General features: G+C 39.0%; 2 protein-coding genes and 1 long non-coding RNA gene across 6 annotated transcripts in view; 2 read left to right on the top strand and 1 right to left on the bottom strand.

The window, feature by feature from the left end:
* WDR35 (WD repeat domain 35) overlaps window positions 1-21,079 on the top strand; it is a 40,451-nt gene extending 19,372 nt beyond the window's left edge. For 2 of the 3 annotated variants that reach the window (XM_085056934.1, XM_085056935.1), the window contains 16 exons: window positions 3,160-3,304; window positions 4,550-4,619; window positions 5,264-5,317; window positions 7,066-7,175; window positions 7,562-7,772; window positions 8,349-8,429; window positions 8,553-8,689; window positions 10,899-11,102; window positions 13,015-13,161; window positions 14,260-14,392; window positions 15,045-15,155; window positions 16,260-16,424; window positions 17,399-17,539; window positions 18,319-18,475; window positions 19,112-19,352; window positions 20,342-21,079. In XM_085056934.1, coding sequence (XP_084913060.1) covers window positions 3,160-3,304; window positions 4,550-4,619; window positions 5,264-5,317; window positions 7,066-7,175; window positions 7,562-7,772; window positions 8,349-8,429; window positions 8,553-8,689; window positions 10,899-11,102; window positions 13,015-13,161; window positions 14,260-14,392; window positions 15,045-15,155; window positions 16,260-16,424; window positions 17,399-17,539; window positions 18,319-18,475; window positions 19,112-19,352; window positions 20,342-20,492 — 2,258 coding nt within the window. In that variant the 3' untranslated portion in view covers window positions 20,493-21,079. Of the gene's footprint in view, window positions 1-3,159; window positions 3,359-4,549; window positions 4,620-5,263; window positions 5,318-7,065; window positions 7,176-7,561; window positions 7,773-8,348; window positions 8,430-8,552; window positions 8,690-10,898; window positions 11,103-13,014; window positions 13,162-14,259; window positions 14,393-15,044; window positions 15,156-16,259; window positions 16,425-17,398; window positions 17,540-18,318; window positions 18,476-19,111; window positions 19,353-20,341 lie in introns of all 3 variants that reach the window. The other variant, XM_085056933.1, reaches the window with a different exon arrangement.
* On the bottom strand, window positions 13,028-22,192 carry LOC146440329 (uncharacterized). Its single transcript, XR_014851118.1, has 4 exons — window positions 21,869-22,192; window positions 18,676-18,789; window positions 14,498-14,614; window positions 13,028-13,168 (listed from the first exon to the last, which is right to left on the bottom strand). It is a non-coding gene; the product is annotated as an uncharacterized LOC146440329 (long non-coding RNA).
* On the top strand, window positions 22,187-24,243 carry TTC32 (tetratricopeptide repeat domain 32). Of its 2 annotated transcripts, none has more exons than XM_085056938.1 (3): window positions 22,187-22,303; window positions 22,386-22,537; window positions 23,343-24,243. In XM_085056938.1, exons 1-3 carry the CDS (start codon window positions 22,191-22,193, stop codon window positions 23,468-23,470), a joined length of 393 nt encoding a protein of 130 aa, XP_084913064.1. In that variant the 5' UTR covers window positions 22,187-22,190; the 3' UTR covers window positions 23,471-24,243. The 2 variants fall into 2 exon arrangements, with proteins under 2 accessions (XP_084913064.1, XP_084913063.1); XM_085056937.1 differs by having other exon boundaries at window positions 22,377-22,537.
* The last annotated feature ends 1,835 nt before the right edge of the window (window positions 24,244-26,078 follow it).

Raw genomic sequence — 26,078 nt, 5'->3', positions numbered from 1 at the left:
GGCAGTTGTTTCACGTTAGATTTGTTTTGATGGGGGTGCTTTGTTTAGTCCATTTCAATTTGGTCACTGAAAAGTAAAGCACCTGTTTAAATGTTTTCCCCGCATATTTTCAATGTCTGAAAATGAAGACATTAATACAGAAGTTGGGTTCTGCAAAATCAGCAGGAAGAACTAAACAGTCTCAGAAGTTTGCATATTGAGCATGGAAAGCTGCTGTGCAGTGGAAATGCTGAGCAGAGGAGTGTCCATATCTCTTGCCTCCTTCAGACTTCAGGTGCTTGCATTTCTGTCTGCATTTAATAGTCAGAGCATGGGTTCTGTGAAGGGCACTGCTGCTCAGGTGTGCAGCACCTGATTGTAAATCAGTGCTGCTGTATAAGATGGTATTTCCCTACACTTAAGGGAATTTAAGTAATTAAACCAGCTGCCTCAAAAGGGATTCTAGATTTTCCCCAGCCTGAAGGGATTGAAATAAGCATATTTTCTTTCCTAGGAAATGACAAATCCCATCCCTTCTTTCTCAGCCCAAACTTGGAGTGTCTGGGACATTCTTCCCTCATGTTGAATCTATGCTGTTATGCAGTCAAGAAGGAAAACATTTTAGGAGCAGAGTGTAGCCCAGTGGTGAAGGTCCTGAGGTGAGAAGGTGGAATGGAATACTTTCAGTTGGAGGGGACTGACAAGGATAAGCAAGTCCAGGATCACTCCAGGGCTGACCAAAAGCATGTTGCTAAGGGAATTATCCAAATGCCTCTTAAACACTGACAGGCTTGGGGCACTGACCCCCTCTCTAGGAAGCTGTTCTAATGTGTGACTACCCCCTCTGTAAAAAAAGTGTTTCATAGTGTCTGGTCTAAACTTGGATTTTAGTTTCTTTTTCCACAGATTTTTATGTTTGTGATTAGTTGTTCAATGACTGACCAATGTAATATGCTAAAGCAATTCTAGAAAAAATGCCATGTTGTCCTACTTTTATGGAATTGTTGAGGTTACACAGACAATTTTATAAAAGCATCAGTTCTAACACAGAGATGCTGCTTTTCCAGATGTGGCTTTGAATGGATCTGATCCTGATGATTGTGTTTGTGTGCTGTGCCCTGCGATTCCATGCTTGGCTTAAATCCAGTCATCTCTGAGCCTGCTATTGCAAGGAAGGGAAGGCCCTGCCCTCCATGCTGGCTGCTCATTCCTGCCTGCTCCAGCATTTGTGATTTTCTCTTTAATCCAACTTAATGTAATCTTTTATTTATTTAATTTTCAGGTCAGTTAGATGAATGAAGTGATCCAGCTTACTCTGTGGTCCAGTTACTGCTGGAGCTGATACGAAAGAAGTGGCAGGAAAATGTGTCAGGGGTTGGTTTGTGTGTGCTTTTTGGCAGCAACAGTCAGTTTAGTCTTAGGCATGTTCATAAAATGCCTAATTGATTGTATTCCCCTGGACAAACATGGGGATGTTTTGCCATCCTGTCTCTAGATCACAACAGAGCTTATGTGAACAGCCTTTTTTCCCAAATTTCTGTATTTCAAGGTGTGCACAAATGAGTAAGTTTAGACTTCGTGGAAGCTGTAAGTCAAATGGGGAGTCACCTGGTGTGTGTGAGGAATGCCCATGGCTTTCATATGTGGGCATGGCAATGTGGTTTAACATTGTCTTGAACCACAAGTACTCAAATGTTGATTAAGCTGAGTCCAAATATGAGGCTTAGCACAAAAATACTGTGATTTGAGCAAACGTTATTCCCTCACAGGTCAGGAGATTCTCATGTTTCATTTTTAAAGGATAAAACCACTGATTGTTATGGCACATACAGCTGGTAGTTAATAAAATAACAGAGCCAATACATGGAATTTATTAATGTTTTTGATGAAACAGGTGATGTATCCTTCAGTTTGGATGTGACTAATTATTGAAATGAATGTATTATAAGTACTTGAAATACACTGAGTTGCATATAATGTAAACAACTGTGCTGCTCACATGTTCAGCATCATCACTAAGCCTTCTTACCCAGTATGGACATTTTTACTAAAAAGTATTCTTCAGCCATCGGGTGGCTTATATAATCCTCTTGGTTTCAAAGAAATGAAATCTGTTCAACCAATCTTCTCCCATCTGTCTCTTGTAGCACTGCTCTTCTATGTTGCAGGCTTATAGCTCCCTCCAGAGTTCTGTTCTGTGCTAGAATACAGAGGCGAAAAAAAATAAGAGATTCACTTTATTCACTGAGATTTTGTGCTCACATCATGTTATCTGCATGACTCAGTGTTCCACTGCCAGGCTGGATTGCACAGATCTTTTGAATTTACGTGGAGTATTTTTGGTATCATAATGATTGGTTGGCAGAATTTAAAGACATTGGGTCATTTGCATTCTAGGTTTCTTCATTTTTCTATGCCTTCTTATGTGCATTCGCTGTGGGTTTTTTTGTCTAGTTTTTGGGGTTTTTTGTGGGGTTTTTGTGGGGTTTTTTTAACTGAACATAGACAGAAGGAATGAGATACTCAATTTGTGCACATATTATAAGTGGGCTTAGGGCTGAAGTAAAGAAAGTACCCTGCATTCCTACGCTGTGCTTTTTTGGTATAATAAAGTAAGACTAAACGTACAGTCGGCTAAATATTTGATTTGCTTCTGTTCAGATAAAGAATTGCTATTTGGCCTAGCCCTTAACTAAGATATAAACAGCATTTCTAGGTCTTGTTTAACTTAACATTTATGAACTTTTTTTAAGAAAAAGCATTTCTTCTAGATTGCCAAATTTTGACTAGCCTAAAATCTGTCAAATATGGAAATATTTGATAGACCTTGTTAAAAAGATTCAAGATATTCCTGAACTGCTCATTAACCTGAAAGTTTGTCTGTATGTATTTGATGTTTTCTTCATTAGCATATGAAAATTTGCTGAAATAATGGGGAGAAAAGTGTTATTTGTAAAATCAGAACTTATAGAGAATTTCTCTGGTCTTCTGGTCAAGGCCACAGGTTTGTTACCAGCTAATGAAAACTGCTGTTAGGTTGTGTGTAGGTGGATTTTTTGGTTGTTTTTTGCTTTTAATGTATGGGGGTGTGTTTTCATCCATCTTTGAAAAAATTTATGAATCAGCATCTGCTCCAGTGCTTGCTGCTCTAATTTGGCAACTCTTTGGGTTTTGTAACAGAGCCATTATTTGTCACAATGACCAAAACACACGTGATTGCAGCTTCCAAAGAAGCATTTTACATCTGGCAGTATCGGGTGGCCAAGAAGCTCACAGCCATGGAAATCAATCAGTTAGCACGGACCAGGAAAGAAGGCAGAGAAAGGTTTGTCTTCAGGCTTTGTCATTTTTCTTCCTCTGCACTGGTGTTATTGATAAGGTGGATTCTGCCATGTCTAAAATGTGAACCCTTACCTTCTCATTTTTCTAATCATGTTTGCTGACTTGCCTGCTTGTCAGATGAAATACTAGTTTTTAATAACAAGTGTGTGTTTGTTATTCCAATCCTTCAGACATTTTTGGATTAGTACCCGTTCAGTGTCTTCATTTGCTTGCTGCATGCTTTCCTTACAGAGCTGTGTGTCTTGATGCCTTTTCACCCCTCTCCTGTTTCTCCTCCATGCTCTCAGTTTCCAGGCAGCTCTGTTCCCTCTGATAACTTTAACTTTTTCTCGTCTGTCATTGCCTGTAAGAATACAGTCTGTCCAGCTGGCTCTTCTCTAATGCACTTGTGTCTGATTGTGGCTTTGATGGCTAATCCTGTATGGACTTTTATCCTCTCAAACTAAACAAGCCAAAGTCAACATTGTTTTGCTTCCAAAATATTTCCTTCCCAGGTGCTCATTTGTGGCATTAACTTTTCTGTCACCTCTACAAGCTTGCAACTTGGTTAAGGTTTCTTTTGTGTCACTTTTCTATGTTCTTTCATAGACACACTATATCATCTTTCTATCAATTTACCATCTTCTGTCACCATACATACTTAGTAATTATTTGTACATGGTGCAATAACTTACATTGTTGTGGGACCTGGATGTCCTAGCCTTGGACAAGATTGTAAATTAATAAAAATATTGAAAAATGTAAATAGTTGTAATTCAGCATTAATGATGATTTTAGCACTCTAAAATCTTTCCTAATGCTACTTTTTAAGGCAAAAGAGAAGTTTGAATAAGTATGGAATAATACAGTAATACATAGGTTTTTGTGGGTGTGAAGGTGAAGCTCTTCATAATTATGGAGAAGGGCCTGGGGAAATATGGAAATGCATGTTTGAAAAGGATCACTGAGTGGTTGATGGTTTGCAGGAACTTACTGTTGCAGGATGCAAGTTTACAGATCATAGGGGAATAGACCACCAGGAGCTGTGAAAGTGAAAGCAGTTGCCATATCTTTATATCAATACAAAGTAAATTTATCAAAGAGGATGCTTTGCAACATAAGAACAGGCATAGCTTTTATTCTCTTCTCCAATTCCAGTGGTTTCTTCTCCAAGGATTGGACATGGTTATATGCTACCAAAGATGTCCTTTCTTTGGACCCACTTTTTTCTTCTAACTTTCCTTTACAGGATCTATCATATTGATGACACCTCTTCAGGCTCTGGAGATGGACACCTTGATTACAGCAGAGCTTTTGAAGTGAGTGATGTTTTGAGCTAGTTTATTGTGGTGTCACTGGTGGCTTGAAAGAGCAGTTGTTAGCATTGATTTATTTATGTGTTTTCATAGATTTTCATTAGTAGAAGTGGTTGTACTTAAATTTTCTTTTATTTCTACCTTTTGTACATAAGCATTATGTTTCTTCCCTCTGATTAGTGCTGTTACTGTGTCATCAAGTATTACTGGAAATGTACAGCAAATTATAGGGAACGTGGAAAAAGTATATTCTGGGGTACATTATGTAGATACCTGCCATATTCATGGTCAGAAGCAACTCCCCTTCAACAAAATACAAGCTTGTTGAAATTCAATCCCTTTGTGATTAGGGATTGTTGCTTTCTTCTGTTTTCTGTTAAACATCTGTTACATTTTGGATTTCTTATTTTTCTGGAGGGAGGGGCAGGACAAGAAAGGAAGCTGTAAATATTATTGTCATGATTCCCATAGCAAAGGCTATTAATACCATAAACCGTCCATACACTCTATGCTGACAAGGTTTGATAACCCCTTTTCATGTGGATACTTAGCAGCATTCTTGTTTATTTAAATAAACCCTCTTTCTTTAGCAGGGCATTCTTACCTTTGCAGTAAAACTGGTAATGATATCACTTGTATACTTTCAGGGAACAAGAGATCCAATTTGTGCAGTAACAGCATCTGATAAGATACTACTTGTGGTAAGCTGCATGATTAACACAACTCCTAATTGCCTCTTATGTTTCGTAGGCATGAAATTCTTCTGCTCTATGTTCATAAGCAGTCATAATTTCAAAGCGTGTCTGAATTTACACAGACAAAATCTCTTCCTAAATTTCCTCAGAGATAATTTTAAGAGTTTCTTCTGTTAACCTGGATTCTTTGTTTAGGAGGGCTAATTCATTAAGTACTTAAAATTTAATTACAGACTAGGTGCCTGAGTTAATACTTATACATAGGATTTTATAAAGTCTAGGTCAGGACTTAATTCTGTAATCTGAGTCCTGGAAAGTCTCTTTGAGACTGCATGTTCTAAAGACAAAGATTTACAAAGTTTGTTGGTTTACATATTGATGGTATAATGTATGGTACTATCCTATATACAAATTACTACACTTCTGGATTATATATATGAGTGAGGTATTGAATCAAGCCAAAGAGCTGGTTCATTGTTTTGTTCTGATCTGGAAAGTGATCTCATTAGATGAACAAACTTAATGTGGGCTTTAAAGCAAACTAACTGAACAGAACAAAGAGAGAGAAAGAACACTGTTTCTTCCTGTTATCCACCTTCCAAGAAAGATCTTGACGTTTTCTCATGTTCTGATTCCAGTATGGATTTTTTTTGTATTTTTTTTTGTTATATCCTTTGACTGGATTTTGCAAAATCAGAGGGTCGTGGGAGAAAGCATGAACAAAAAAAGTGTGATGGTTAATAGGTGTCTATGGGATTGTTTCTGCTTGAAGAATAAGAAAATTATTTCAGATAATAATTAATCTGTGACTTTTGTTAAAAGGAAAGGAATGAGAGCTCAAAATGCCCTTGAGACCACATCTGGATAAATGTGGTGAAGCTGAATGCATACTATAGTGGTTCAATTTTCTAACACTCCTGAACTAATCTGCTTTTTAGTCTATAGGGTATAAACATATGAAAAAGATGGTGATTTTTGCTGAGGATTTTAGGGATGGCTTTGGGGGAAAAAAAAAGAAAAGGAGTAAAGTTTTCACTCCTCTAATGTTGACTCATTTCCAGCATAAGAGTTGAACAGTAGGTAAACCAAGCTGGATATGTTGTTCACTTTACAGAAACACCACAAGAAAATAGTGGCAGTGATCATTTCAGTCCAGGGATGTCAGACTCCTTTCAGCCTGTTGGCCTGAAAGTATCTTGACAGAGGGAATGGGTGTTTCATTTGGCAAAATAAAGATAAAACCACACTGTCACTTAGATTTGTTTCCTATTACTCAAGCCTGTGAATAACCAGTGTATTTTCAATCCAGCTCTGGTTTTGCAGTAACTGGTGAGATTTGCTGGCATGCAGGCAGCCCCACATGAGCAGAGCTGTCCTGCTTTCAGACCTGAGCTGGTGCTGTCATATGGCACTCTTTGAGGGGATTTACCCTTAAGGAATCTTTTCACACCTCTCCTTTTTTGCTATGTGACCATGTCAGGAGGTCCATGGCTCCTGAAATTCTGTGGGCTGTGTGTGGACTGTAACTGTTTGTTTTAATGGCACTGATTTAAGCAGATATGTCAATTGTAGCATCTTAAATATCTTGTTTCAATACCAGAATTCAGAACTTTTAGGGTGATGACATTCCCTCTTTCCACTCATGCTCTGTCATTTATCCAAAAGCTCTTTTGTCTAAAACAGCATATAAATAAGAGCATTTAAAAGGGTTTACTGATGGACAAATTCTCTAAGGCAGTATTGCTTTTGTCTAGGGAAGAGAATCTGGCACTATTCAGAGGTACAGCCTCCCTACTGTGGCTTTGGTGCAGAGCTATACCCTGGACTGTCGTGCCTATCAGCTGTCTTTGAACTGCAACTCCAGGTAGGTTACAGATCTGCTTCTAACACACGTATCCAATTTCAAAATGAAACACTAAAATTTGTGAAAATACTAATTCTATGCAATCTGTAATTCTGTTATAATGATGTACTAACTTTAATTTAATAACAACTATTTATTAATTTTAGTTATTATTAATGGTTGCTTAACCATTTATTTATTGCTAGTTATTTGCATCTGGACAGTCATTGCCCTGGTCCCTGCTGTGCAGATAAATGAAAATCATATGCATCTGTGCTGGTTCTGGCACACAACAGCATCTCATGGAATCTACAGAATTATACCATGCCAGGTTAGAGAACTATTTCAGATTTACAGCTTTGAGTAGTGTAATTTAGCTGCCTTATTTTTTCTCTGTTCTTCTGTAGTCGTCTCGCTATCATAGACCTCTCAGGTGTCCTGACTTTCCTTGACTTGGACAAGCGGGCTGCAGACAGCACGGCACAGCAAGAGGCTGGAGAGCAGCTGAAACTGGAACGTAAAGACATCTGGGATATGAAATGGGCCAAGGACAACCCAGACTTGTTTGCAATGATGGAGAAAACAAGAATGTATGTTTTCAGAAACTTGGATCCAGAGGTAAATAGTAACATACATAAACTATTCGTTTTGCAAATTCACTCATAAGTTAATGGATTTTTCTTGAATAGTTTTATTCTTGTGCTTACCATTCAGTTCTGGAAGTGTTCATTTATATAAATTTGCTTCAGGAAACCTCAAAATTTTATCAGCCCTCATGTGGGAATGTTGTTTTGGACCAAATAGGTAAAATGAACGATCAGTCCTAGAAACATAAAAATGCTGTCATTTTTCTTAAATATATGAGATTTCAGGAGCATATCTTTTTGTATGCTTTGGAAAACATAAATGCAATTTTAGTAGAGATACTTGTAAAACAGTTCAGTTGAATCTAAATATTGGGAGGTGTTGCTTTATCTCTTTCTCATAATTTAATTACAGAAAACATGAGAATTTTTAATGATGTCTGTGGTTACAGAATTGTCAGTAATGTTAATGAATGTAGTATTTGTTTCCTGTTGGGAAGTGCAATTATATCCCAGTTTGGAGAAGAATGTATTTATATGTGTACTTAACAGATTTGATTAAGATTTAATCAGACAGAATGCAAGTTCATTCCTTTGTAACTTATTTAAGGAACCTATACAAACATCTGGATATATTTGCAACTTTGAAGATTTAGAAATCAAGTCTGTTCTTCTGGATGAAATATTAAAGGTCAGTATAATTAATTTTATTTTGTAGGAAAAGTTTGTGTCTATTTAATGATAGGTATCTATTTTTTGGGTGAAAATAAAAGTCACCAAGAATAAAAGTATGTTTCTTTATCCATTATGTTAGAATCCTGAACATCCTAACAAAGCTTACATCATCAATTTCGAGATTCGGTCATTACGAGACAGTCGACTATTGATTGAAAAAGTTGGCATTGAGGAATCTTCCCAATACATAGAAAAGAATCCACATCCCAGACTTTGGTAAAATATCTTATAAACCAATTATGTTTAAATTTGTGTTTTTTTCTATTCTTTTCCTATTCAGACAGATCTAGTATGAAAGTACAAAACCTCAAATTAAAACCAGCCAAAGCAGTATACATTTTCATAGAATCATTTAATATTTTGTGAATGTTGGAGTACCTAGAATGTCAGGCATGTGGTGTATCATGGTAGTGGTTATAGGGTGCAGACTCAGGACACCTTTTTGCTCTGTGCTGCATGAGCCCCAAAACACAGTGTTCCTTGTGGGAGGGAATTTAAAGGAAATGAAAAGCTGACAGAAAGCTAACCAAGCTGGTTAAATTAAAATTTATATATTTGATATTGAACCTTAAAGACCTTAAAACCCAATAAAGGGAACACATCAGAATGATAATAGGAAAAGAGTAGTCTGACTAACCTTGTTTGGACAGGCCATAAAGGGCAGAAATGAGAAGGGCTAAGCTGGTTATGCTGTGTTCCCATACAGCATCTCAGAAGTAATCTGACAAATGGAGATATTGGCGTGCTTAAAATAAACATGGCTCAGCTATTAAACTAAAGTTGAAAAGCCTGCACAGCAAACATGTGAGAGTAAACCTGTGAAAACAGGAGTTCTGGAAATCTGTTTAATATCCCAGCTTGTAAGGGCTGGAACAGTAAAGGCCTCACTAGGTAATTTAGTGAAGAGTAAGTGCAGAACCTAAAACTTCATTGGCAAGTTTCTTGATGAATGATACCAATTCTCTTTAACTCTCTGAGAATTGTTTACTTATCTGTACCTTTCTTTAGTGATTTTGGCTCTGTTTTGAAGCTAAATGATCTCTTGCAGCATTGGATGTTTGGCTTGCATCGAGGGGGTTGGAGAGTTCACTGTTAATTACGATGGTTCAGAGGGGAATTTAGAGTCACTGAATGACTGTCCAAGACACCTTGCTTTAAAAGTTTGTCCCAAAAAGCAGTGTTCATTCTGAAAACCAGGATTTGCTAGTTACATATTAAAAGTTTCTGTAGTAATACTGTAATTTTATTAGCTTGAGTGTGTAGGGTAAAATGTTAGTGTTTTGAGTCTTCATTTTTACTAATGTCTTGAACTTGCTGAAGATTTTTTGAGCTTTGAAATTACTCATGCTTTTTTTGCTAGTACCATCTGTTCATTTAATATAAAATGACTATTTGTTTTGCAAGTCTGTGTCTCAGTAAAAGTTCTATATAGTAAAATCACATAACATATGCCAAATTCTGTTCCTCTTGCTCCAGAATTGCCATGAATTTTATTTTTATTGTAAGAAAATACATCACATATTTATGAAGAAGAGATGGATTACAAGTACTGGATATAAAGCAAATACATTCCAGATCAGAACAGAACAGTGACCTTGCTTCTAGAATGCAACAGGGTGATGTGTAGCAGATAAATTGGTTTATTTGATCCAGCGATGAGCACTTGGGTTTAAGTGATACCAACCTTCTCAAATTGATGCAAAAATACAGAGTTGGTAACTGCCTAAGCATGGCTCGAGTCGCTGAATACAGAAGTAATAGTAGTGGTTTTGTCAGTGTCTTACTGCACTGACTTTGTTTCACAATGTCAATCAGCCAGTCTAAATTTTAAATAGCCTTATTTTTGCAGAAAATTCTAGAGCTCATTCAAGCACCTGATGCACATAGGTTGGCCTGAATTTCCTATTTGCAGAACTAACCAAAGGGGTACTATCAGTTTTGAGGTTCCCCGAAAGTTTTCCCAGCTCTCCCAGACTGCTGTCCTAACAGGACAAGGAACATCCAGATGGATCAGAAGGATAATTTACTTGTGTGGCCAAAGTAGTCGGAGGCATTTAGACTGAGGCTGCCATCAAGACTTTCAACAATTGCATAGGTAGAAATATATAAATGGAATTCTTTGAGACCAGCAACACATTTCACATAAGTGTAACACTCAAATCTTGCCCATTCCTCCTGAGCCAGTGTCCATCTGAACAGGTGAACAAAAGAATATTTGCAATTATTTGAACATGTCTCCCTGAGCAAGTACTGGACAGATCACAGAATGTATTTGGAACACACACACAATTGTATTAAGATTAGCTAGTAAACAATAAATTGCAACAACTTGAATGTCTTGTTTAAATAATTACTAGTTAAATATATCCTCATTTAATTTACTCAGTAGCTGCTTTTCCATCTGTTATGTTTGTTTTTCACACAGGCGGCTCCTGGCTGAGGGTGCTCTTCAGAAGCTGGATCTGCAAATGGCTGAACAAGCTTTTGTGCGTTGCAAAGATTATCAAGGCATTAAGTTTGTGAAGCGCCTGGGCAATCTGCAGAGCGAGTCTATGAAGCAAGCAGAAGTGGCAGCCTATTTTAGCAGATTTGAAGACGCTGAAAGAATGTATCTGGATATGGACAGAAGGTAATTGCGTGTAAACATCTCAGCAGCAAATAAAGAAAAAACAGTCTGGGGGAAAAAAAAGCATTCCTTAATCAGGAATGGTTGTTTTCTCTGGAGAGTCTTTACCAGTTTCTGCAAAGACATAAAGGATCAGATGGAGAGAATTTTGGTTTATCCATAGATAACCAGTTCTGCATGTAAACCAATGCATTCCAAACTGTTTACAAAAACTTGGCTGCCATAGGTAGTGCTGTGTTTTATAGATTTTTTTTTTCATAAGCATTTTGTCGGTATTTCAACTGGGATTCCAAAAATACAAACAATCTTAAATAATGTTTAATTTATGTGGTGTTGGTCTTCGCTAGTAGCCAAGTACACATTCTTTTCAATTACATATGCAAACAACAGAGTTTTTAATGAACTGTAATCTTTGGAGAGACAGAAAGGACTCTGGATGAAACTGTGAAACGCTGAAACCAATCAGTGGAATTTTTGCTCAGGAATGAAAACAAACAAAGCAAAATTATAGTATTGCTGGGAATAGAAATTAACACTCAGTAATTAGCTAGAGCACTGCCTCTACGGAAAAAGGATATGAGAAAGCAGCAGCAGCAGTTGTGCAGTGTAGCCTGTAGATGGTGGTCAAACCTGCAGAAACACGAAGCACTTACGCACATGTGAAATTTTTAAGCTTTGATTAACGGAGCCATGAAAAACAGTAGGGAATGATGGAGAAAAAAAAAAGTTACAATTTCGTGCTGTAAGAATGAGAAACCTTCCCCTTTCCCAGTAAGGGGGACAGGGTGGCAAGGCTAAGGGAGAAGGAGCTGGGGAGAGATGCCCAATAGAGCCTGGTAGGGGAAACCTTCCTTGCATGTCGTTAATTAGTTTGCTGGTTTGGGGATGTGGGCTGCCTCCTAAGCACTTCAGTCACACTGCAACATCCAGTTTAGATATGCCATATTCCTTTTCACATGGCTGAAGAGAAATTTGGACATAGAATTGCAGAAGTCGAAAACTTCCTTTTTGTTTACTAGTTGCTTCAACAGTAGAGCGTCTTATTCTCCAGTGACAAGAATATGGGAATTCTGTATGACCTTATGTGTCTCCTAGAAAACACAACTTTCACAACTAGAAAAATCCTGATTAGGATCTACCATAAATCACAATGAAATAAATCTATTTTTCAAATAAAATGGTAATGTTTTCAGATAGATGTTCTTATTTAGCTGAATGCACTGGCTTGCTAGTGCCTTCCTTAATTTACTTGTTTAAGTTGAGGGCATTTTAAAAGAAGTGCATAGGTCTCTCCCATTTGTTTTCTATGCACCCACAGAATTACTTTCATATGAGGTAATATAGAATTATCCTATTTGCTGGAAAAAACATGCCAGACAGACACACAGTGAGTCATATGTATGCATGAATAATAAAAAGGAAAAACTACTTCTGCGTCCTTTCTCCTCTATCCAAAATCATCCTGAATCTGGAAGAGAAGTTTCTGAAATCCATTTTATTACCTCTCAGCTTTAGCCTCCATTATTCATATTCCTTGCTTCTTAGCCTTTCCCCTTATCTTCCTTCTGCTTTTTGCCTTTTTCAGCTGCTGCCATCTCTTGTAGTGGTCAGCAGGAAAATGTACAGAACAGAATAAGAGGGAACCTGAAGGAACATCAGCCCAACTGTCTCACTCATTTAACTCCTCACAGAGGAGTGTGGCTGATAAGGAAGTGCATTCATGTGATATAACCTGTGAGCTCTCTTGAGTATCTGCTTTTATAGAATAGTATTTAAATTGTGAACAAGTTATCTGGGATCACTATGATACCTGCAATGCAGGTTAAGAACTGAAAAATACTTTTGGATGCTTGTCTTGAGATTTTTTTATTATCTATTTTATTGTGTTTGACTTTCCTTGCTCTTTTCTGTTTAGAGATCTTGCCATTGGGCTGCGGATCAAACTGGGCGATTGGTTCCGAGTGCTGCAGCTGTTGAAAACAGGCTCTGGGGACTCGGATGATGCCCTCCTGGAACAGGCACACAATGCCATTGGAGACTATTTTGCAGACAGGCAGAAATGGTATGTTCTTCAGAGGAACCAGTAGTAAGGAATTTACAAAGGAAATTAATAAATTGATGACAAGACATAATTTATCAGGAGGGACAGATGTCTAGAAAGTCAGGATGCAATACATTGGGTAGTTTCGGAATGACAAGATTTAGTTTAGACCTTCATGGTTCCATGGTAGGATAAACAAAGAGCTATTGATCAGCTATCTAGAGAGTGAAGGTGATAAAAATCTGTTTTGCCAGAAGTGTGTCTGCTTCAAATGAGGGGAAGGAAAGAGAGATACCTATATAGTTGTATTAGGCTTGATGTAGAAAGTATTAAAAAAACCAAAAGGGGTTAAAAGGACAGAATTACTAAACATCAGTGAATTTTCTAAAATGCTTCCCACAAACATTTTAGAAGGTCCAAAATTCTCTGTGAGCTGGATCTGTCTCTAGCTGTTGCCCAAACTGGGCACCCAAGGAAGATTTTAAGGACAGTACACACCTGTAATGGTATTTCTCAAGAACACATTTTGCAGTCAGGAGTTTACTGAGCCAGAGCTTCTTCATAGCTAATAACTTGCAGGGATTTTTTTTTCTTGCTGCCTTCTAAGCCCATGTTTCAAGAATTCCACAGCCCCACTACATATTGCCATTTTCCAAACTGTATTGTCACAAAGCAGCTGAAAACTTGTAACTAGATTTTGAAAGTTGAGTTTTAGGTGCTTTAGGTAACTTTGGAGAATTGTCTTGGAGGTCTGGGTGCTTGTGTTTTAAAATATGGAAGCACAACAGTAAAGCTCTTTTCTGAAAGTTTAGTTGTAAGTTGTCCATTATCTGCCCTGATCTCTGCAGATGTGGGAATACAGCTTTAAGAATTCCTTGACTTCTGAACCTTATGCTAGTCAGAGAATAAATATTGCTACACTTTGAATATAATGATCTATGAAAATTAAAATTTTTAGTGCATTTTGGAAAAAAAATGAAATTCTAGCTACAAAAGCTCTTTCAAGCAGTTACTTATTTAAAATAAAGTGATTTTAAATTTACAAATGCAAAAGGCTTATAGAATTAAAAACTTGTTTATACATCAATCAGCAGCCACCACATTTTTTTGTCTTATTAGGTTGAATGCTGTACAGTACTATGTTCACGGACAAAACCAGGAACGTTTAGCTGAATGTTACTACATGCTAGAGGACTACCAAGGACTGGAGAATCTGGCTAACTCACTTCCAGAGAATCATAAATTGCTCCCTGTAAGCAAAAAGCACCTTTATTTTTCATTGTCTTATACTCAACTATTTATTTAAAATTTCCCATCTTGGGAGGATTAAGGAAGAACGAGAGAAAGAATGACATACGTAAGCATGACGGTGTTACTTTGACGTTATCTCCAGTATTACTGTTGTTCTCATACTCCATCACTTTTCCTTTCCTTTATTGTCCCAGTTCCCCAGAAAGACCTGATTGACAATCCTCTAAAAGGAGGGGAAGTAGATGGGATAGGGTGTATAGGACATATAGGTGAATAGGGTATAGGTATGTATATCCAGCAGGAAATTACTTACTAAATAATAGCTAGTTTAAAACTATGCTATGGTTGATTTAATCCAAAATGCTTGAAAAAAGGCAAAACATGCTCCTTTAATGACTTTTTCAGTAAACCAAGACATAGCATTTTCTTTTAACCTCATTGTAATAGCTTTCTTGAATTTAGAAGCAGTAGAGAGTGGCACATTGTTGTAAAGATTTACAACAGTCCCTGATGCCTTCACAGAATCCATGAAGCAAACAACCCATTCCCCACCCTCTCAGACTTAAATTAAACAATATAGGAGTATTGCTGTTGCTGCATAATGTATTAAAAATTTGGAAGTGAATTTAACACAGTGCTGATACTTTTTGCAGGATATAGCTTATATGTTTGTGAGAGTGGGGATGTGTGAACAAGCTGTGTCAGCCTTTCTGAAATGTAATCGACCAAAGGATGCCGTGGATACCTGTGTGCATCTCAACCAGGTAAAATAATAAATAATCTGTAATAATACTAGTTTAACAGGAGATTTCTATCCTAATACCCAGCTAAATACAAATCCTTGTTAAGTGTCAGATGATTTGTCATAGCTTCTGGAAAACTCATACTTCAGTGTTCGAGCCAGTTCTCTGAGATTAAGATTAAACCAGTGGACGGGCAGTGCAGAGCTACATGCAGGGTGTGTGGGCAGCATGCTCAGCATGCAGATGTTTGTAGCCTCTGTGGTGTTGGGCTGTGCTGCCTCCTGATGGAATGGGAGAAGACTGGAGAAGAGATAGATGTCCGTTCTGGATATTTTCTCCATCCTCCTCCTTCTTTGTATAGATGGAAATGGATTTGTGACTGTATGAGGATGTAGCTGGAAAAAGATGATCTGGAAACTGATCTGCATGTTTATAGCTAGAGCTATTTCCTGGTATGACTTAACCGGTGCAAATGTCTGTCAACATAAATAAGGGAAAAACTGAGGATGGCTATGAGGAACTTGATGGATGGAAATGGCAGGGCTGGCTAGGGCTGGCTTTATGTGAACAATTTCTTAGTTTATGGATCTGAAGACCTATTAGGTGTGAGATTCAGCTATGATTACCAGTCCTGCCAAACTTTTGATCTGGGTCAAACACAGTAGCCAAACTGTTGACGATCAGGAAAATTCACAGACAAAATGAGGTGCATAGAAGGATAAGTAAAGTGTTACTGTGTGCTTTAAGCTTCTGGGCTGAGGTCCTCTTTTAGACATGCTTTTGAAAGTCTGGGTTAAGTAATATCAGAAGTGTTGAAATCCACATGTCCAGCTATAAGCTGCAGTGAAGTGGTTTTGCAAAGCTTTTATGAAAGCAGAAGCAACTGTTTTATATGTGGTTTTGGACTGAGGTCCAGCGTTTTTTCACAAGCCTACTGCATCATATGATTGGCAGTGATGTTAGCATTTGTATTCTCTTGTTTTTTATGTTAGTTTTGTAGTAGTCTGTTTCAAAATGGTGCTGAAATATTGCACACAAATGTTGCAGTCTGTTCATGGATAACCGGCTTGTTCTGAGAGTGAATTTAAAAAAATTAGGTTAATAATTGTCTCCTTTCTTTTCTAGTGGAATAAAGCTGTGGAGCTGGCTAAAAATCATAATATGAAAGAGATTGGATCCTTGTTAGCCAGATATGCAAGTCATTTACTGGAAAAGAATAAAATCCTTGATGCTATAGAACTCTATCGTAAAGCCAATTATTTCTTTGAAGCTGCTAAGCTCATGTTCAAGGTATAGCAGGTTTTTTTTAATGTCAAATAACTGGGGGTTTTTTACTAGCTCTTACTATTTCCATGCTACTTTTATTCTCTTGGGGTTATTTTAGTTTTAACAATGTCTAGGCAATAAGCAGATGACATCATATAGGGTAATGTAAAGATGAATCCAACTCCCAGAGTTCAGGTATCTCTATGTTTAATAGTTACCCTGGGTGTCCTGTGTAGCTAGTGGAGAGGAGACTCTGGGGACACAAGCAATCTGTTCATTTATTCTGAGACTTTCACTTCAGTATGAAATGAACTGCACCTCAGAAAAGGTCCTGATGCACTCACTGCATTGCCTAGTAAAGGAGTATTGTAGACTGGCCTGGGGTGCAATGTCTGCATTATTTTAGATATCATGGGAGTTATTTTTATCTCTTTTTAAAAAAAAATAGCAATGTCAATAACTAGAAGTTAAATTTTGGTATTTCTTCAATTAGTTCCTTCAATTAGAAATGGCTGTGGTGTGCTTTTAAGATAAAGATGTTGCTTAGATTTGGTTTGGCTGCAGAGATTTCTCTACGTAGCTTAAAGTATGTAAGAGTGATATGTAATTCTTACACCAAATATTTATAGCAGTATATATATATATAATATATGTTACTTTCAAAAGCCATTCTTCTTTTCTGGGAAAACCACCAGACCTTACTGAAAGCTATGTATGTGTTTAAAAATTGCTGTTTTTTAGTTTATTTTTATACTAGGTCAATAGACTTATACATGGTTACACTGATTTATCCTTCCTGAGAATCTGGCTTTATATACATGTTAGCTAAATAAATATAGAATAATGTGCATACTTCACTTTGACATTTTCATTTATAGTTCTGTTTGCAGTCTAAATTATTACATTTAAAGGCAGAATCATTTTTGGCATGGTTTCCTAGGTTTGTACAAGCATGCAATTGTCCAAGAGAATTAAATCCCTTTGTTTTGTTTTTTAAGATTGCAGATGAAGAGTCAAAGAAAAGGACGAAGCCTTTGCGAGTTAAAAAGCTTTATGTGCTATCAGCCTTACTTATGGAACAATATCATGAACAAATGCAAAATGCACAAAGGGGAAAAGCTAAAGAGAAAAGTTCAGAGGTAATGTCTTTATTTATTTTTTACCTTTCTGAATTCTGGTATCTGCTAGCTAGTCAGAATAAAGCAAGCTGTCTTCATGGGAGCCTTCAATTTTTTTTTAATGACCCTTTTTCCTGCTAAGAACAAAGCTTTCCTTAAAGCAAGTCCCCCATGAAAACATATTGTTTCAAGTATTATTTTAAAACATTTAAATCATATGTATTAATAGATATTTTCTTCCTAAGTTTAATGTGTTTTTCTTAATGTTTTCACTATAACAATGAAAACCATACTAAGAAACCCCAGACTTTTTTTTTCTGCAAGATTGTCATGTCATTTAGGAGTAAGCATTGATCCCAAAGGGTGATCTGTGATTAGATTAAGCTATGTTGCCTGTAATTCAGCAGGGAGATGGCTCCAGATACAGGGGAAGCAAATGGAAGAATTTTTTCTCTGCTCACACATTCATCTTCATATGCACAAATGAAATTGTTTAAACAAAGTTTTAAGAGCTCTGGTGTTGAAATGCAGTATTAATCCAAACTACGAACCAGTCTGCAGATGTGCACAAAATATATTTGTATACACACGTATGTGATATTTATCTTTGAAAATCTGCACCATATGCTGTGCCTGTGCTCAGTACAGAACGCCTGACAATGCTCACTTCAGGTCCATTTGTATGGTTAACATAGACAGCGGTGTAATCACCAAGTATAGAAAAGCTCTTTTCATATATCCCCATTTCCTGCTGTATCTGTTTCATATAAAAATTACTTGTGATACTGGTTTGTTTTCAGAGTGCTTCAGCTTTGGCTGGTTTGCTGGAAGAAGATGTTCTTTCTTCAACTAATCGCTTTGCAGACAATGCTTGGCGAGGAGCTGAGGCTTACCACTTTTTCATACTTGCACAGAAACAGCTCTATAAAGGTTCTGTAGATGCAGCACTTAAAACAGGTGAGAATTCATTTTCAACCCTTTAAAGAAACTGTTCTAAATGCACAGCACATAAACTTAATTTATAGCTGCCACATTTTTCAGTTCTTAATAGATCCATGGAATTTAAACCAAAACCATATAATGAATTGAATATGGCTGCAGTCACAATACCTGGAAAGGGCTTTGCTGAAGAAAATGCAAGTCTTTCCAAATATTACCTGCTTAAATTGGTCAGTCTCTGTAGATGTTCTGCTGATTCTTTTTGTTTCTCTCCTTAAATTAAAAGACATGTGAATTTACATCAGACCTCCTTGTAGAGCTTCATAAAAAATCTGTGGGAATTAGAGAAACAAATAGTGCCTGGTACTTTGTCCAAGTAATGAAGATTTCAAATCCTTCTAACGTCTTTAAAACAAACCAACCAACCAACCAAGTAAAATAGTGTTTCAAGAAGACACTTCAGCTTCCCAGTCAAATCTCCTTAATTTTTTTTAAACAATGCTTCATAGTGATGTCAATAAAAATATTGTGGTTCATTTAGTCCAATTTGTAGGATTAATACTGTCTCTTAGTAGCAACCATTTCATACAGATGCTTGCAATTCTCAGAAGATGTGTAATAATTTCCTTGGATTTCTTTTTTTCATTTTTTTAGCTCTTCATTTGCGAGATTATGAAGACATTATTCCTGCAGTTGAAATCTATTCCCTTTTGGCACTCTGTGCTTGTGCAAACAGAGCATTTGATACTTGTTCAAAAGCCTTTGTCAAACTAGAATCCTTGGAAACTCTTAAGCCAGAGCAGAGACAACCGTATGAAGACCTTGCTCTTGAGATATTCACAAGATACAGACCAACATATAACAAAAAACCTGATCTGGATGATGTTCTTGAGAGGTGGGTTTATTTTTATATGATACCATAATAAGACTATAATCTATTTCTGCTGTTCTCTGTATTTTGGGTTTTAACAGGTTTTGTATGTGACCAAATTAGTTAAGTGCTTTGCTGCTTAAACCAAATATTGGGCAAGAATGAGGCAGGTGTTAGCTAGTTTGGAGAAACAGTAATACAGCACTATGTTGTTTGGGAAAATAGACACTAGCTGCATTGGAGGAACTTGGCATAAAGATGTAACTTCATCTTCATTTGAAAGGCAAGTAGATAAAGCACAGGAGTTTTAGGACCTTTGATACTGTGTCATGTGACATTAGAGTATGAATGTTACTGTTTGCATTACCATGGTGGTGTGAAGCAAGTACCAACAAGGGAATGTTTAACCATTATTAACTATCAAGTCTTCAGTGTTTTGTGAATTGCCTAAATCTACTTTGTGTGAAAATATCAATACATGAAGTGGAAAAATTAGTATGAAGGGCACAATTTAGGGGGTAAGTCCTTGGAGTGGCTTGTACCCACAACAGTGTCTTTGACATGTTTGCTGCTAAGAGCATGGAATTCGTAAATATGGAAATTGATTATGAATCAATTTTCTTTTAGCAAATAGGATTTTAACCTGTCTTGATTGATCCGACTGTGCAGCTGTACAGAATCCCACTAGCAGCTTTCAAGTTGACCCTTCAGACTTCAGAGGAAGGAGTGTAATAGCAGTGTTGGTGTCTAATTGGACCTTAACTTCTTATGGTCTTCACTGCTTCTTTTCACCCCATCTTTTGGATCTGCTGGTCCTGAATTATTGACTGTATGGTTCTCAGGGTGGGCATTTCTGGTGTAAATATTTACAACGTTGGTTATAAAGGTTACAAAGTTGGTTGTAAACACTGGTCAATAGTGAAGTGATATGTGAGTTAATAACTTCTAATCAGCAATTGGTGTACCACATTTTTATTCTTTCAGCTTTATTTACTTTTTTTTTTTTTTAACAGTGGAGATAGTAAACTTCCTGTATGTGTGGCAACAGGAGCCCCTATCCTGGAGTATCGATTCTGGATGTGCAGTGTGTGTAAGCACTGTATGAAAGCCAAAGAAGTAGGCCATTACAACGCCTGTCCTCTGTGCCACAGCTCAGTAAGCTGAGGAAAAAGACTGTGTATCTGCATTTATGACTGCTAAAAATAGCCTCTAAAATGTTACTATGTTTTGAAATACAGCTCAGGTACTGTATTGTAGCAGATAGTGCTGCTATTAGAGAAGCGTTAAAAAATCACAAACAAAACCAAAACAGAAAACCTGTAAGAGAAACCTTTACTGGTTCCATTTATCTGAAATTACTGTGTAAATAGACTCCATTTTTTGCTACACTTTTAAAAAAAGATTTAAGATAAAAGTCTTCTTTTTGAACTGTAGATTGAGCCTAGTTTCAAGGCTCAACGTGAGCTGAACGTAGGTTTGTATCAATATGTTCTACTCTGAGCAGGGTCCTTTTGTCTCTCTAATTCCACAGGAAATTACTGGGTTTTCTCAGAATTCACAATTTTTTGAAGGAAGTAATTCCTGAGTTGAAACAAAGTCACAATATTTTTGATAATATTACCATATATGTTTTTGTACCACTGTTTAAGGTTACTGGAGTGATGATACCAGTATAAGCGTATGTTAATGCTGGTTTGTTTTGCCAAGTGTATTTAAATCCGCCATAGCAATAAAGGGCTTGAAAACGCTTAGCAGTCAGTGTGCGTGTGTCTGTTGCTTGGGTTCCTGAGCTTGGGTAATGTTGTCTTCAACTGGTTAAGGAAACCTCCATGAACCTGCAAACTGGAACCTGGCATTTTCAGGTAACCTGAGAGAGCAGCCTGCATCTGTTGAACAGATTTCAGGAGCTGAAGTGTTACCCTTGTTACACACAAAGGGCCAAGGAATGATGTCTCATTGTTCCACCTTACTGCTGGCTTTGGGCCTCTGCTCTGGCAGTGCTGCAGGGCCTTGATGAGCTTTCCCCAGGACCAGCCAGTGCCTGGCTGCCTGGCAAGAGCCATGAGCTGTGAAATTCACATTGTGCATTGGCACATTTCTGACGGGAGAGTGTGAGATCTCTTCTGTGCTCTCTCTCACCTAAACTTAGGCAAGGATAAACCATTTCCACAGAATCACAGAGTAGTAGAATGGCCTGGCTTGGAAAGGACCTTAAAGACCATCTTGTTTTAAGTCTTCTACCCTGGGCTGGGACACCTTCCACTAGACCAGGTAGCTCAAAGCCCATCCAATCTGTTCTTGGGTTGGGCGGGGGCATCCACAGCTTCTCTGGGCAACCTGTTCCACCATCTCACCACCCTCACGGTAAAGAATTTCTTACTTATGTTTAAATCTTCCATCCTTCAGCTCAAACCCATCCTCCCCGGTCTTATCCCTTTATGCCCTTGTAAATAGTCCGTCTCCAGCTCTCTTACAGCTCCTTTCGGTTCTGGACGGTGCTGTAAGGTGTCCAGAGCCTTCTCCAGGCTGAACAGCCCCACCTCTCCCAGCCTGTTTCCCGAGGAGAGAGGAGCTCCAGCTCTGCTCATCTTGCTCTTCTCGCTCCGCCAGGTCCATGTCGTGCCTGTGCTGACTCCAGAGCGGGACACGTATTGCAGGTGGGGTCTCCGGCGAGAGGAGTAGAGGAGCCGTGCTGCCACCTCCCTGGCCGTGCTGCTTTGGTACTGAACATGTTAACATATTTTCAGTGCGCGGTCCCGCTGCTCCAGCAGCTCTCTCCCCTCACGCGGCTGCGGAGTTCCTGCCGCGCGCGCCGCCGTGCCCGTGACGTCATGGCGCCCCGCCCCGCGTGACGTCAGCGCGATGGCGGGGGAAGCGGCGGCGCTGCTGGCGGCGGCGCGGGCGGAGCTGAGGGCGCGGCGGCTCTCGGCGGCCGAGGAGCTCCTCAGCCGCTGCATCGCCCGCAGCCCCGCGGGGTAACGCCGGGGCCGGGGAGCGGGGCGGGCGCGCCGGCCGGGGCTCCCCTAACGCCGCTCTCTGTGCCCGCAGCGCCCGCAGCGACCTCGCCACGGCGCTCAACGAGCGCGGGCAGGTGCGGTACCTGCGCGTCGAGTTCGCCGCCGCCGTGCGGGACTTCACGGCCGCCATCGAGTGCCAGCCCGGCTTCGAGGTGCCCTACTACAACCGCGGGCTGGTGCGCTACCGCCTGGGTACGAGCCAGGGCAGGGCGGGGCAGCGCGACCCGGGTCACGGGCGGGGACACCCGCCTGGCACGGGCGGACGGGGCGGGCATCGCTCCAGGGCAGGCGCGACACGTCCTCAGCAGTGACACACCTGCGGCTGCTGCAGCTAACCCCTGGTCCTAGGTGTGCTGCTGCGTTACTTCAAACGGTGCTATTCAATGGAAAATAGGGGGAAGGGTGCAGTTCGACTTCTGGAAAAACTTGCACTGGTGTAAAGCCAGCCAGTTCCAAATACTACCATTAAACTTGAGGTAAAGCATCTCACCGCAGCTGCAGTGAGCACAGCCTGCTCAACTTCCACGGGCTGCTGGCCACCCCTGGGGAATTTCCTGCCCTGTTTCTGATGATGCCATAACAAAATGACAGCCCCGTGCCTTTTGTTGGGGCTGAGCCATTGCAAAGGTCGAGGGGCTAGAGAATGGAACCAGACCAGGGGCAGCAGAGCTCTGTGCCTGTGTTCCTGCTTTAGGGCAGCCTCATTGGCATGGGCCTTTTGTCTCCTTCACTTGGAGTAAACTGGCTGAATTGAGCCTTAAGTCCATTTGAGGTTCAAAAATACATACTCTGGTTCTTGCTGTGAAACCCGTGGAGTCCCACTTGGGCCTGTGGAGAATCCAGATGTAGTGGGTCCAGTGAGTAGCTGCTATTTGTTGCTAAAAGTATTTGGAGGTGTTCTTGAGTTGCGAGAGGTTTGTGAGTGTGACCAGTTACAGAAAGATACTTTTACTTTCTTTTTCTCTTTTTTTCTTCTTTTTTTTTTGTTTTTGGACAGGAGACTTTGATGAGGCCATGGAAGATTTCAGAAAAGTATTAGAGTTAAACCCCCAGTTTGAAGATGCTGCGTTGAGTCTAAAACAGGCTATTCTTGATAAAGAAGCAAAACAGAAGCGGGGTTATTGAAAATTCAGGTAGTTATGTGATGTGAAAATGTTCCACTAAAGATGTGATTTTTGTCATTGATGGATGAAACACAAGATCATTTACATCTGTAGTGACGTGTTGAAGAACCTCATTCTTGGGTAAATAAGTCAAAAATTGATTATGATTGTAAAATAAACTGGATTTGGATATTTTTAGTCTTGAGGGAAAGTATCATGTTGGTCTCTGTGAGACACATAAGCAGATTTTGTACAGAAATACTTTATAAAGACATTGGAAGCTCAGTAGCAGCAAATGAAGCCTGTAGTTCTCCTATTAAAACTGTTTCCATATTTATTCACAGGTTGTTTTAAACAGTCTTCCATGGGGGGTTGAAAGCAAACTCCACAAAACATTTAAACACTTAAAACTGGAGCTTGTGAGAAGTGCAGTGTTTCAATAAGGATAGTGTTTGTGCAGATAAAAATGTAAATTTTATATAAGCCCAAAGTGCAATTGTTCATCATAAGGTGTTGTCCATGAAGTGATCTCTGGCATCTGAATTCCTCTTTCACTTCGGAGTGTTTCTGTATTAATAAACACTTAAAATGAGATCTTTATAGGTAACACCATCTGTACCTTGCTTGAAGAATGTGGTATGAGAATTCAGTCCTTTGTATGTTCATTCACTCCTAGGGCTAGTTTTATATTACCTAAACAGGTAGCAACAGAGCATATCTATTTTTCGTAATTGTGTAATAAAAGTATTCGCCACATTATTTGAAAATAAAAATGAACACGTATTTTTTATCTCATGAATGTCTGTGAAGAGTTTACTGTAGAAAATATTCATAGGAGGAATTGTGACTTTCTCTTTCTTACTGAAGAAATCAATTTCCTGAAAAATACAGTGTGAAACCCATCTACTGAACTGGCTGTGAATATCCAGGCAGCTTCATTTCTCACATGTTACTGAAATCTGTAAATCACCAGCCAGAAACACCCTTGCATGTTCATAGCAATACAAGTTCTAATAAAATAAATATTCTCTGCTTGCTCACATGAGCATTAGGATTTTGTTTTTTAAATAAAATGACGCCAATGACGTTTCTGCTTCTTATGGTGAGTTCTTCTGTGGATGATCCCAGAGCCTGCACAAGCAGAGGGATCACTGAAGATGGTGGGACCCTTTGGGTGAGTCCTGAGAGCAGACTGGAGCCTCTGGATTGCCTTCCCAGCAGCCTCACTGCGATCTCTTTCAGATTGGGAATGAAACTGCAACAGCCACAAAGAGCAAGTTTGAAACGCACTGCGGAGAAAATGCTACATTTACCTCTCGAGCTCTTGATACTTGACTGCACCCATTTGAAGTTACAGAAGTAAGATGCATGGTGCCAGGATGTGACCATTTACAGTTTGGGAAATAGGCATTGACCATTTTCCCCCAAAAAAAGTCTTAATTTTGGACTCTTCTGGATGTATTAAGCACATGCTATGCTACCATTTATCTTGATGTTCTGTCTCCAAAACAACACAGATAATTCAATGACTTGACACACTTCAAGTCATCTCAGTCTTAGAACTTGAGAAATCCTACCAACTCCTGGTTGATGGTGAGGTGAGCTAGAACTAAACATGTTCCTGACTGACCATGCCAAGACAATTAAAAAGGCAGTAATAGAATGTGACTTACGAAGTTCTACTGTGAGAAGAGACATCACAGATGTGGTTCTGCACAGAACACTTTAAATGACAGGATATAGATCAAAATATTAACAGTGAATGAGTATTTTAGAAAACAAAGATACTAGAGATAGTACTCCAGTTTGTGTTTTGTGAATGTTGCCTAATTACTTCTCATGCAGTTGTTGGCACAGAAATACTGCACTGGGCTGGGAACAATTGCCAATTCTCCACAGTATTTCCTTTTCTCTCCTGTGAAAGGATGAACTGTCATCATGCATTTCAGCTTAATCTGAAATTCTTTCAAGGTAATTTTGGCCAGTAGGGTTTTCACATTTTCTCCTTTCACATCCACACAGGTTACTTAGTTCTTTGGCTTTCTGGTTTTCAGCCTGAAATTATTAAATAGCTCTGCTGGTTTCAGCTGGGATAGAGCTAGTTTTCTTCACAGTGGCTGGTATGGGGCTGTGCTTTGGATTTGTGCTGAGCACAGAGTTGATAATTCGGAGATGTTTTTGTTATTGCTGAGCAGGGCTTACACAGAGCCAAGGGCTTTCCTGCTTTTCTATGGCCATGCTGGTGAGGAAGTTGGGGATGCCTGGGAGGTTGGGAGGAGACATAGCTGGGATGTTCCATACCAAAGAGCATCACGCTCGGTACATAAAGTAAATAAAAAATCCCCCAAACCTCAAGGAGGAGAATGTATTTAGCAACTCCCCTTGTCCTGCAAAGTTTCCTGTTTTTAAAAGGTTAAGAATTAAAAGCCTAATTGAGAGTAATAAAATTCTTTTATGTAATGCTTTTTGAAATTCAGGCAACCTGTCAGCCTGTAAAAGGAGCAGGGTTGTGTGCTTTGGATGCTTTGCAATGCAAGGTACTGTAGCTTTATACCTTCACTGGGCTTTAGGGTTTGTCTCTGCATGAAAATTCCTCACCTCTGTGGAGCTCCTGGGTCAGTCCTGCCCAT

This window comes from Lichenostomus cassidix, chromosome 3, assembly GCF_008360975.1.
Source record: "Lichenostomus cassidix isolate B80296 chromosome 3, HeHo_3.0, whole genome shotgun sequence".
NCBI lineage: Eukaryota > Metazoa > Chordata > Aves > Passeriformes > Meliphagidae > Lichenostomus > Lichenostomus cassidix.
This window is presented reverse-complemented; position numbering and strand designations above follow the sequence as displayed.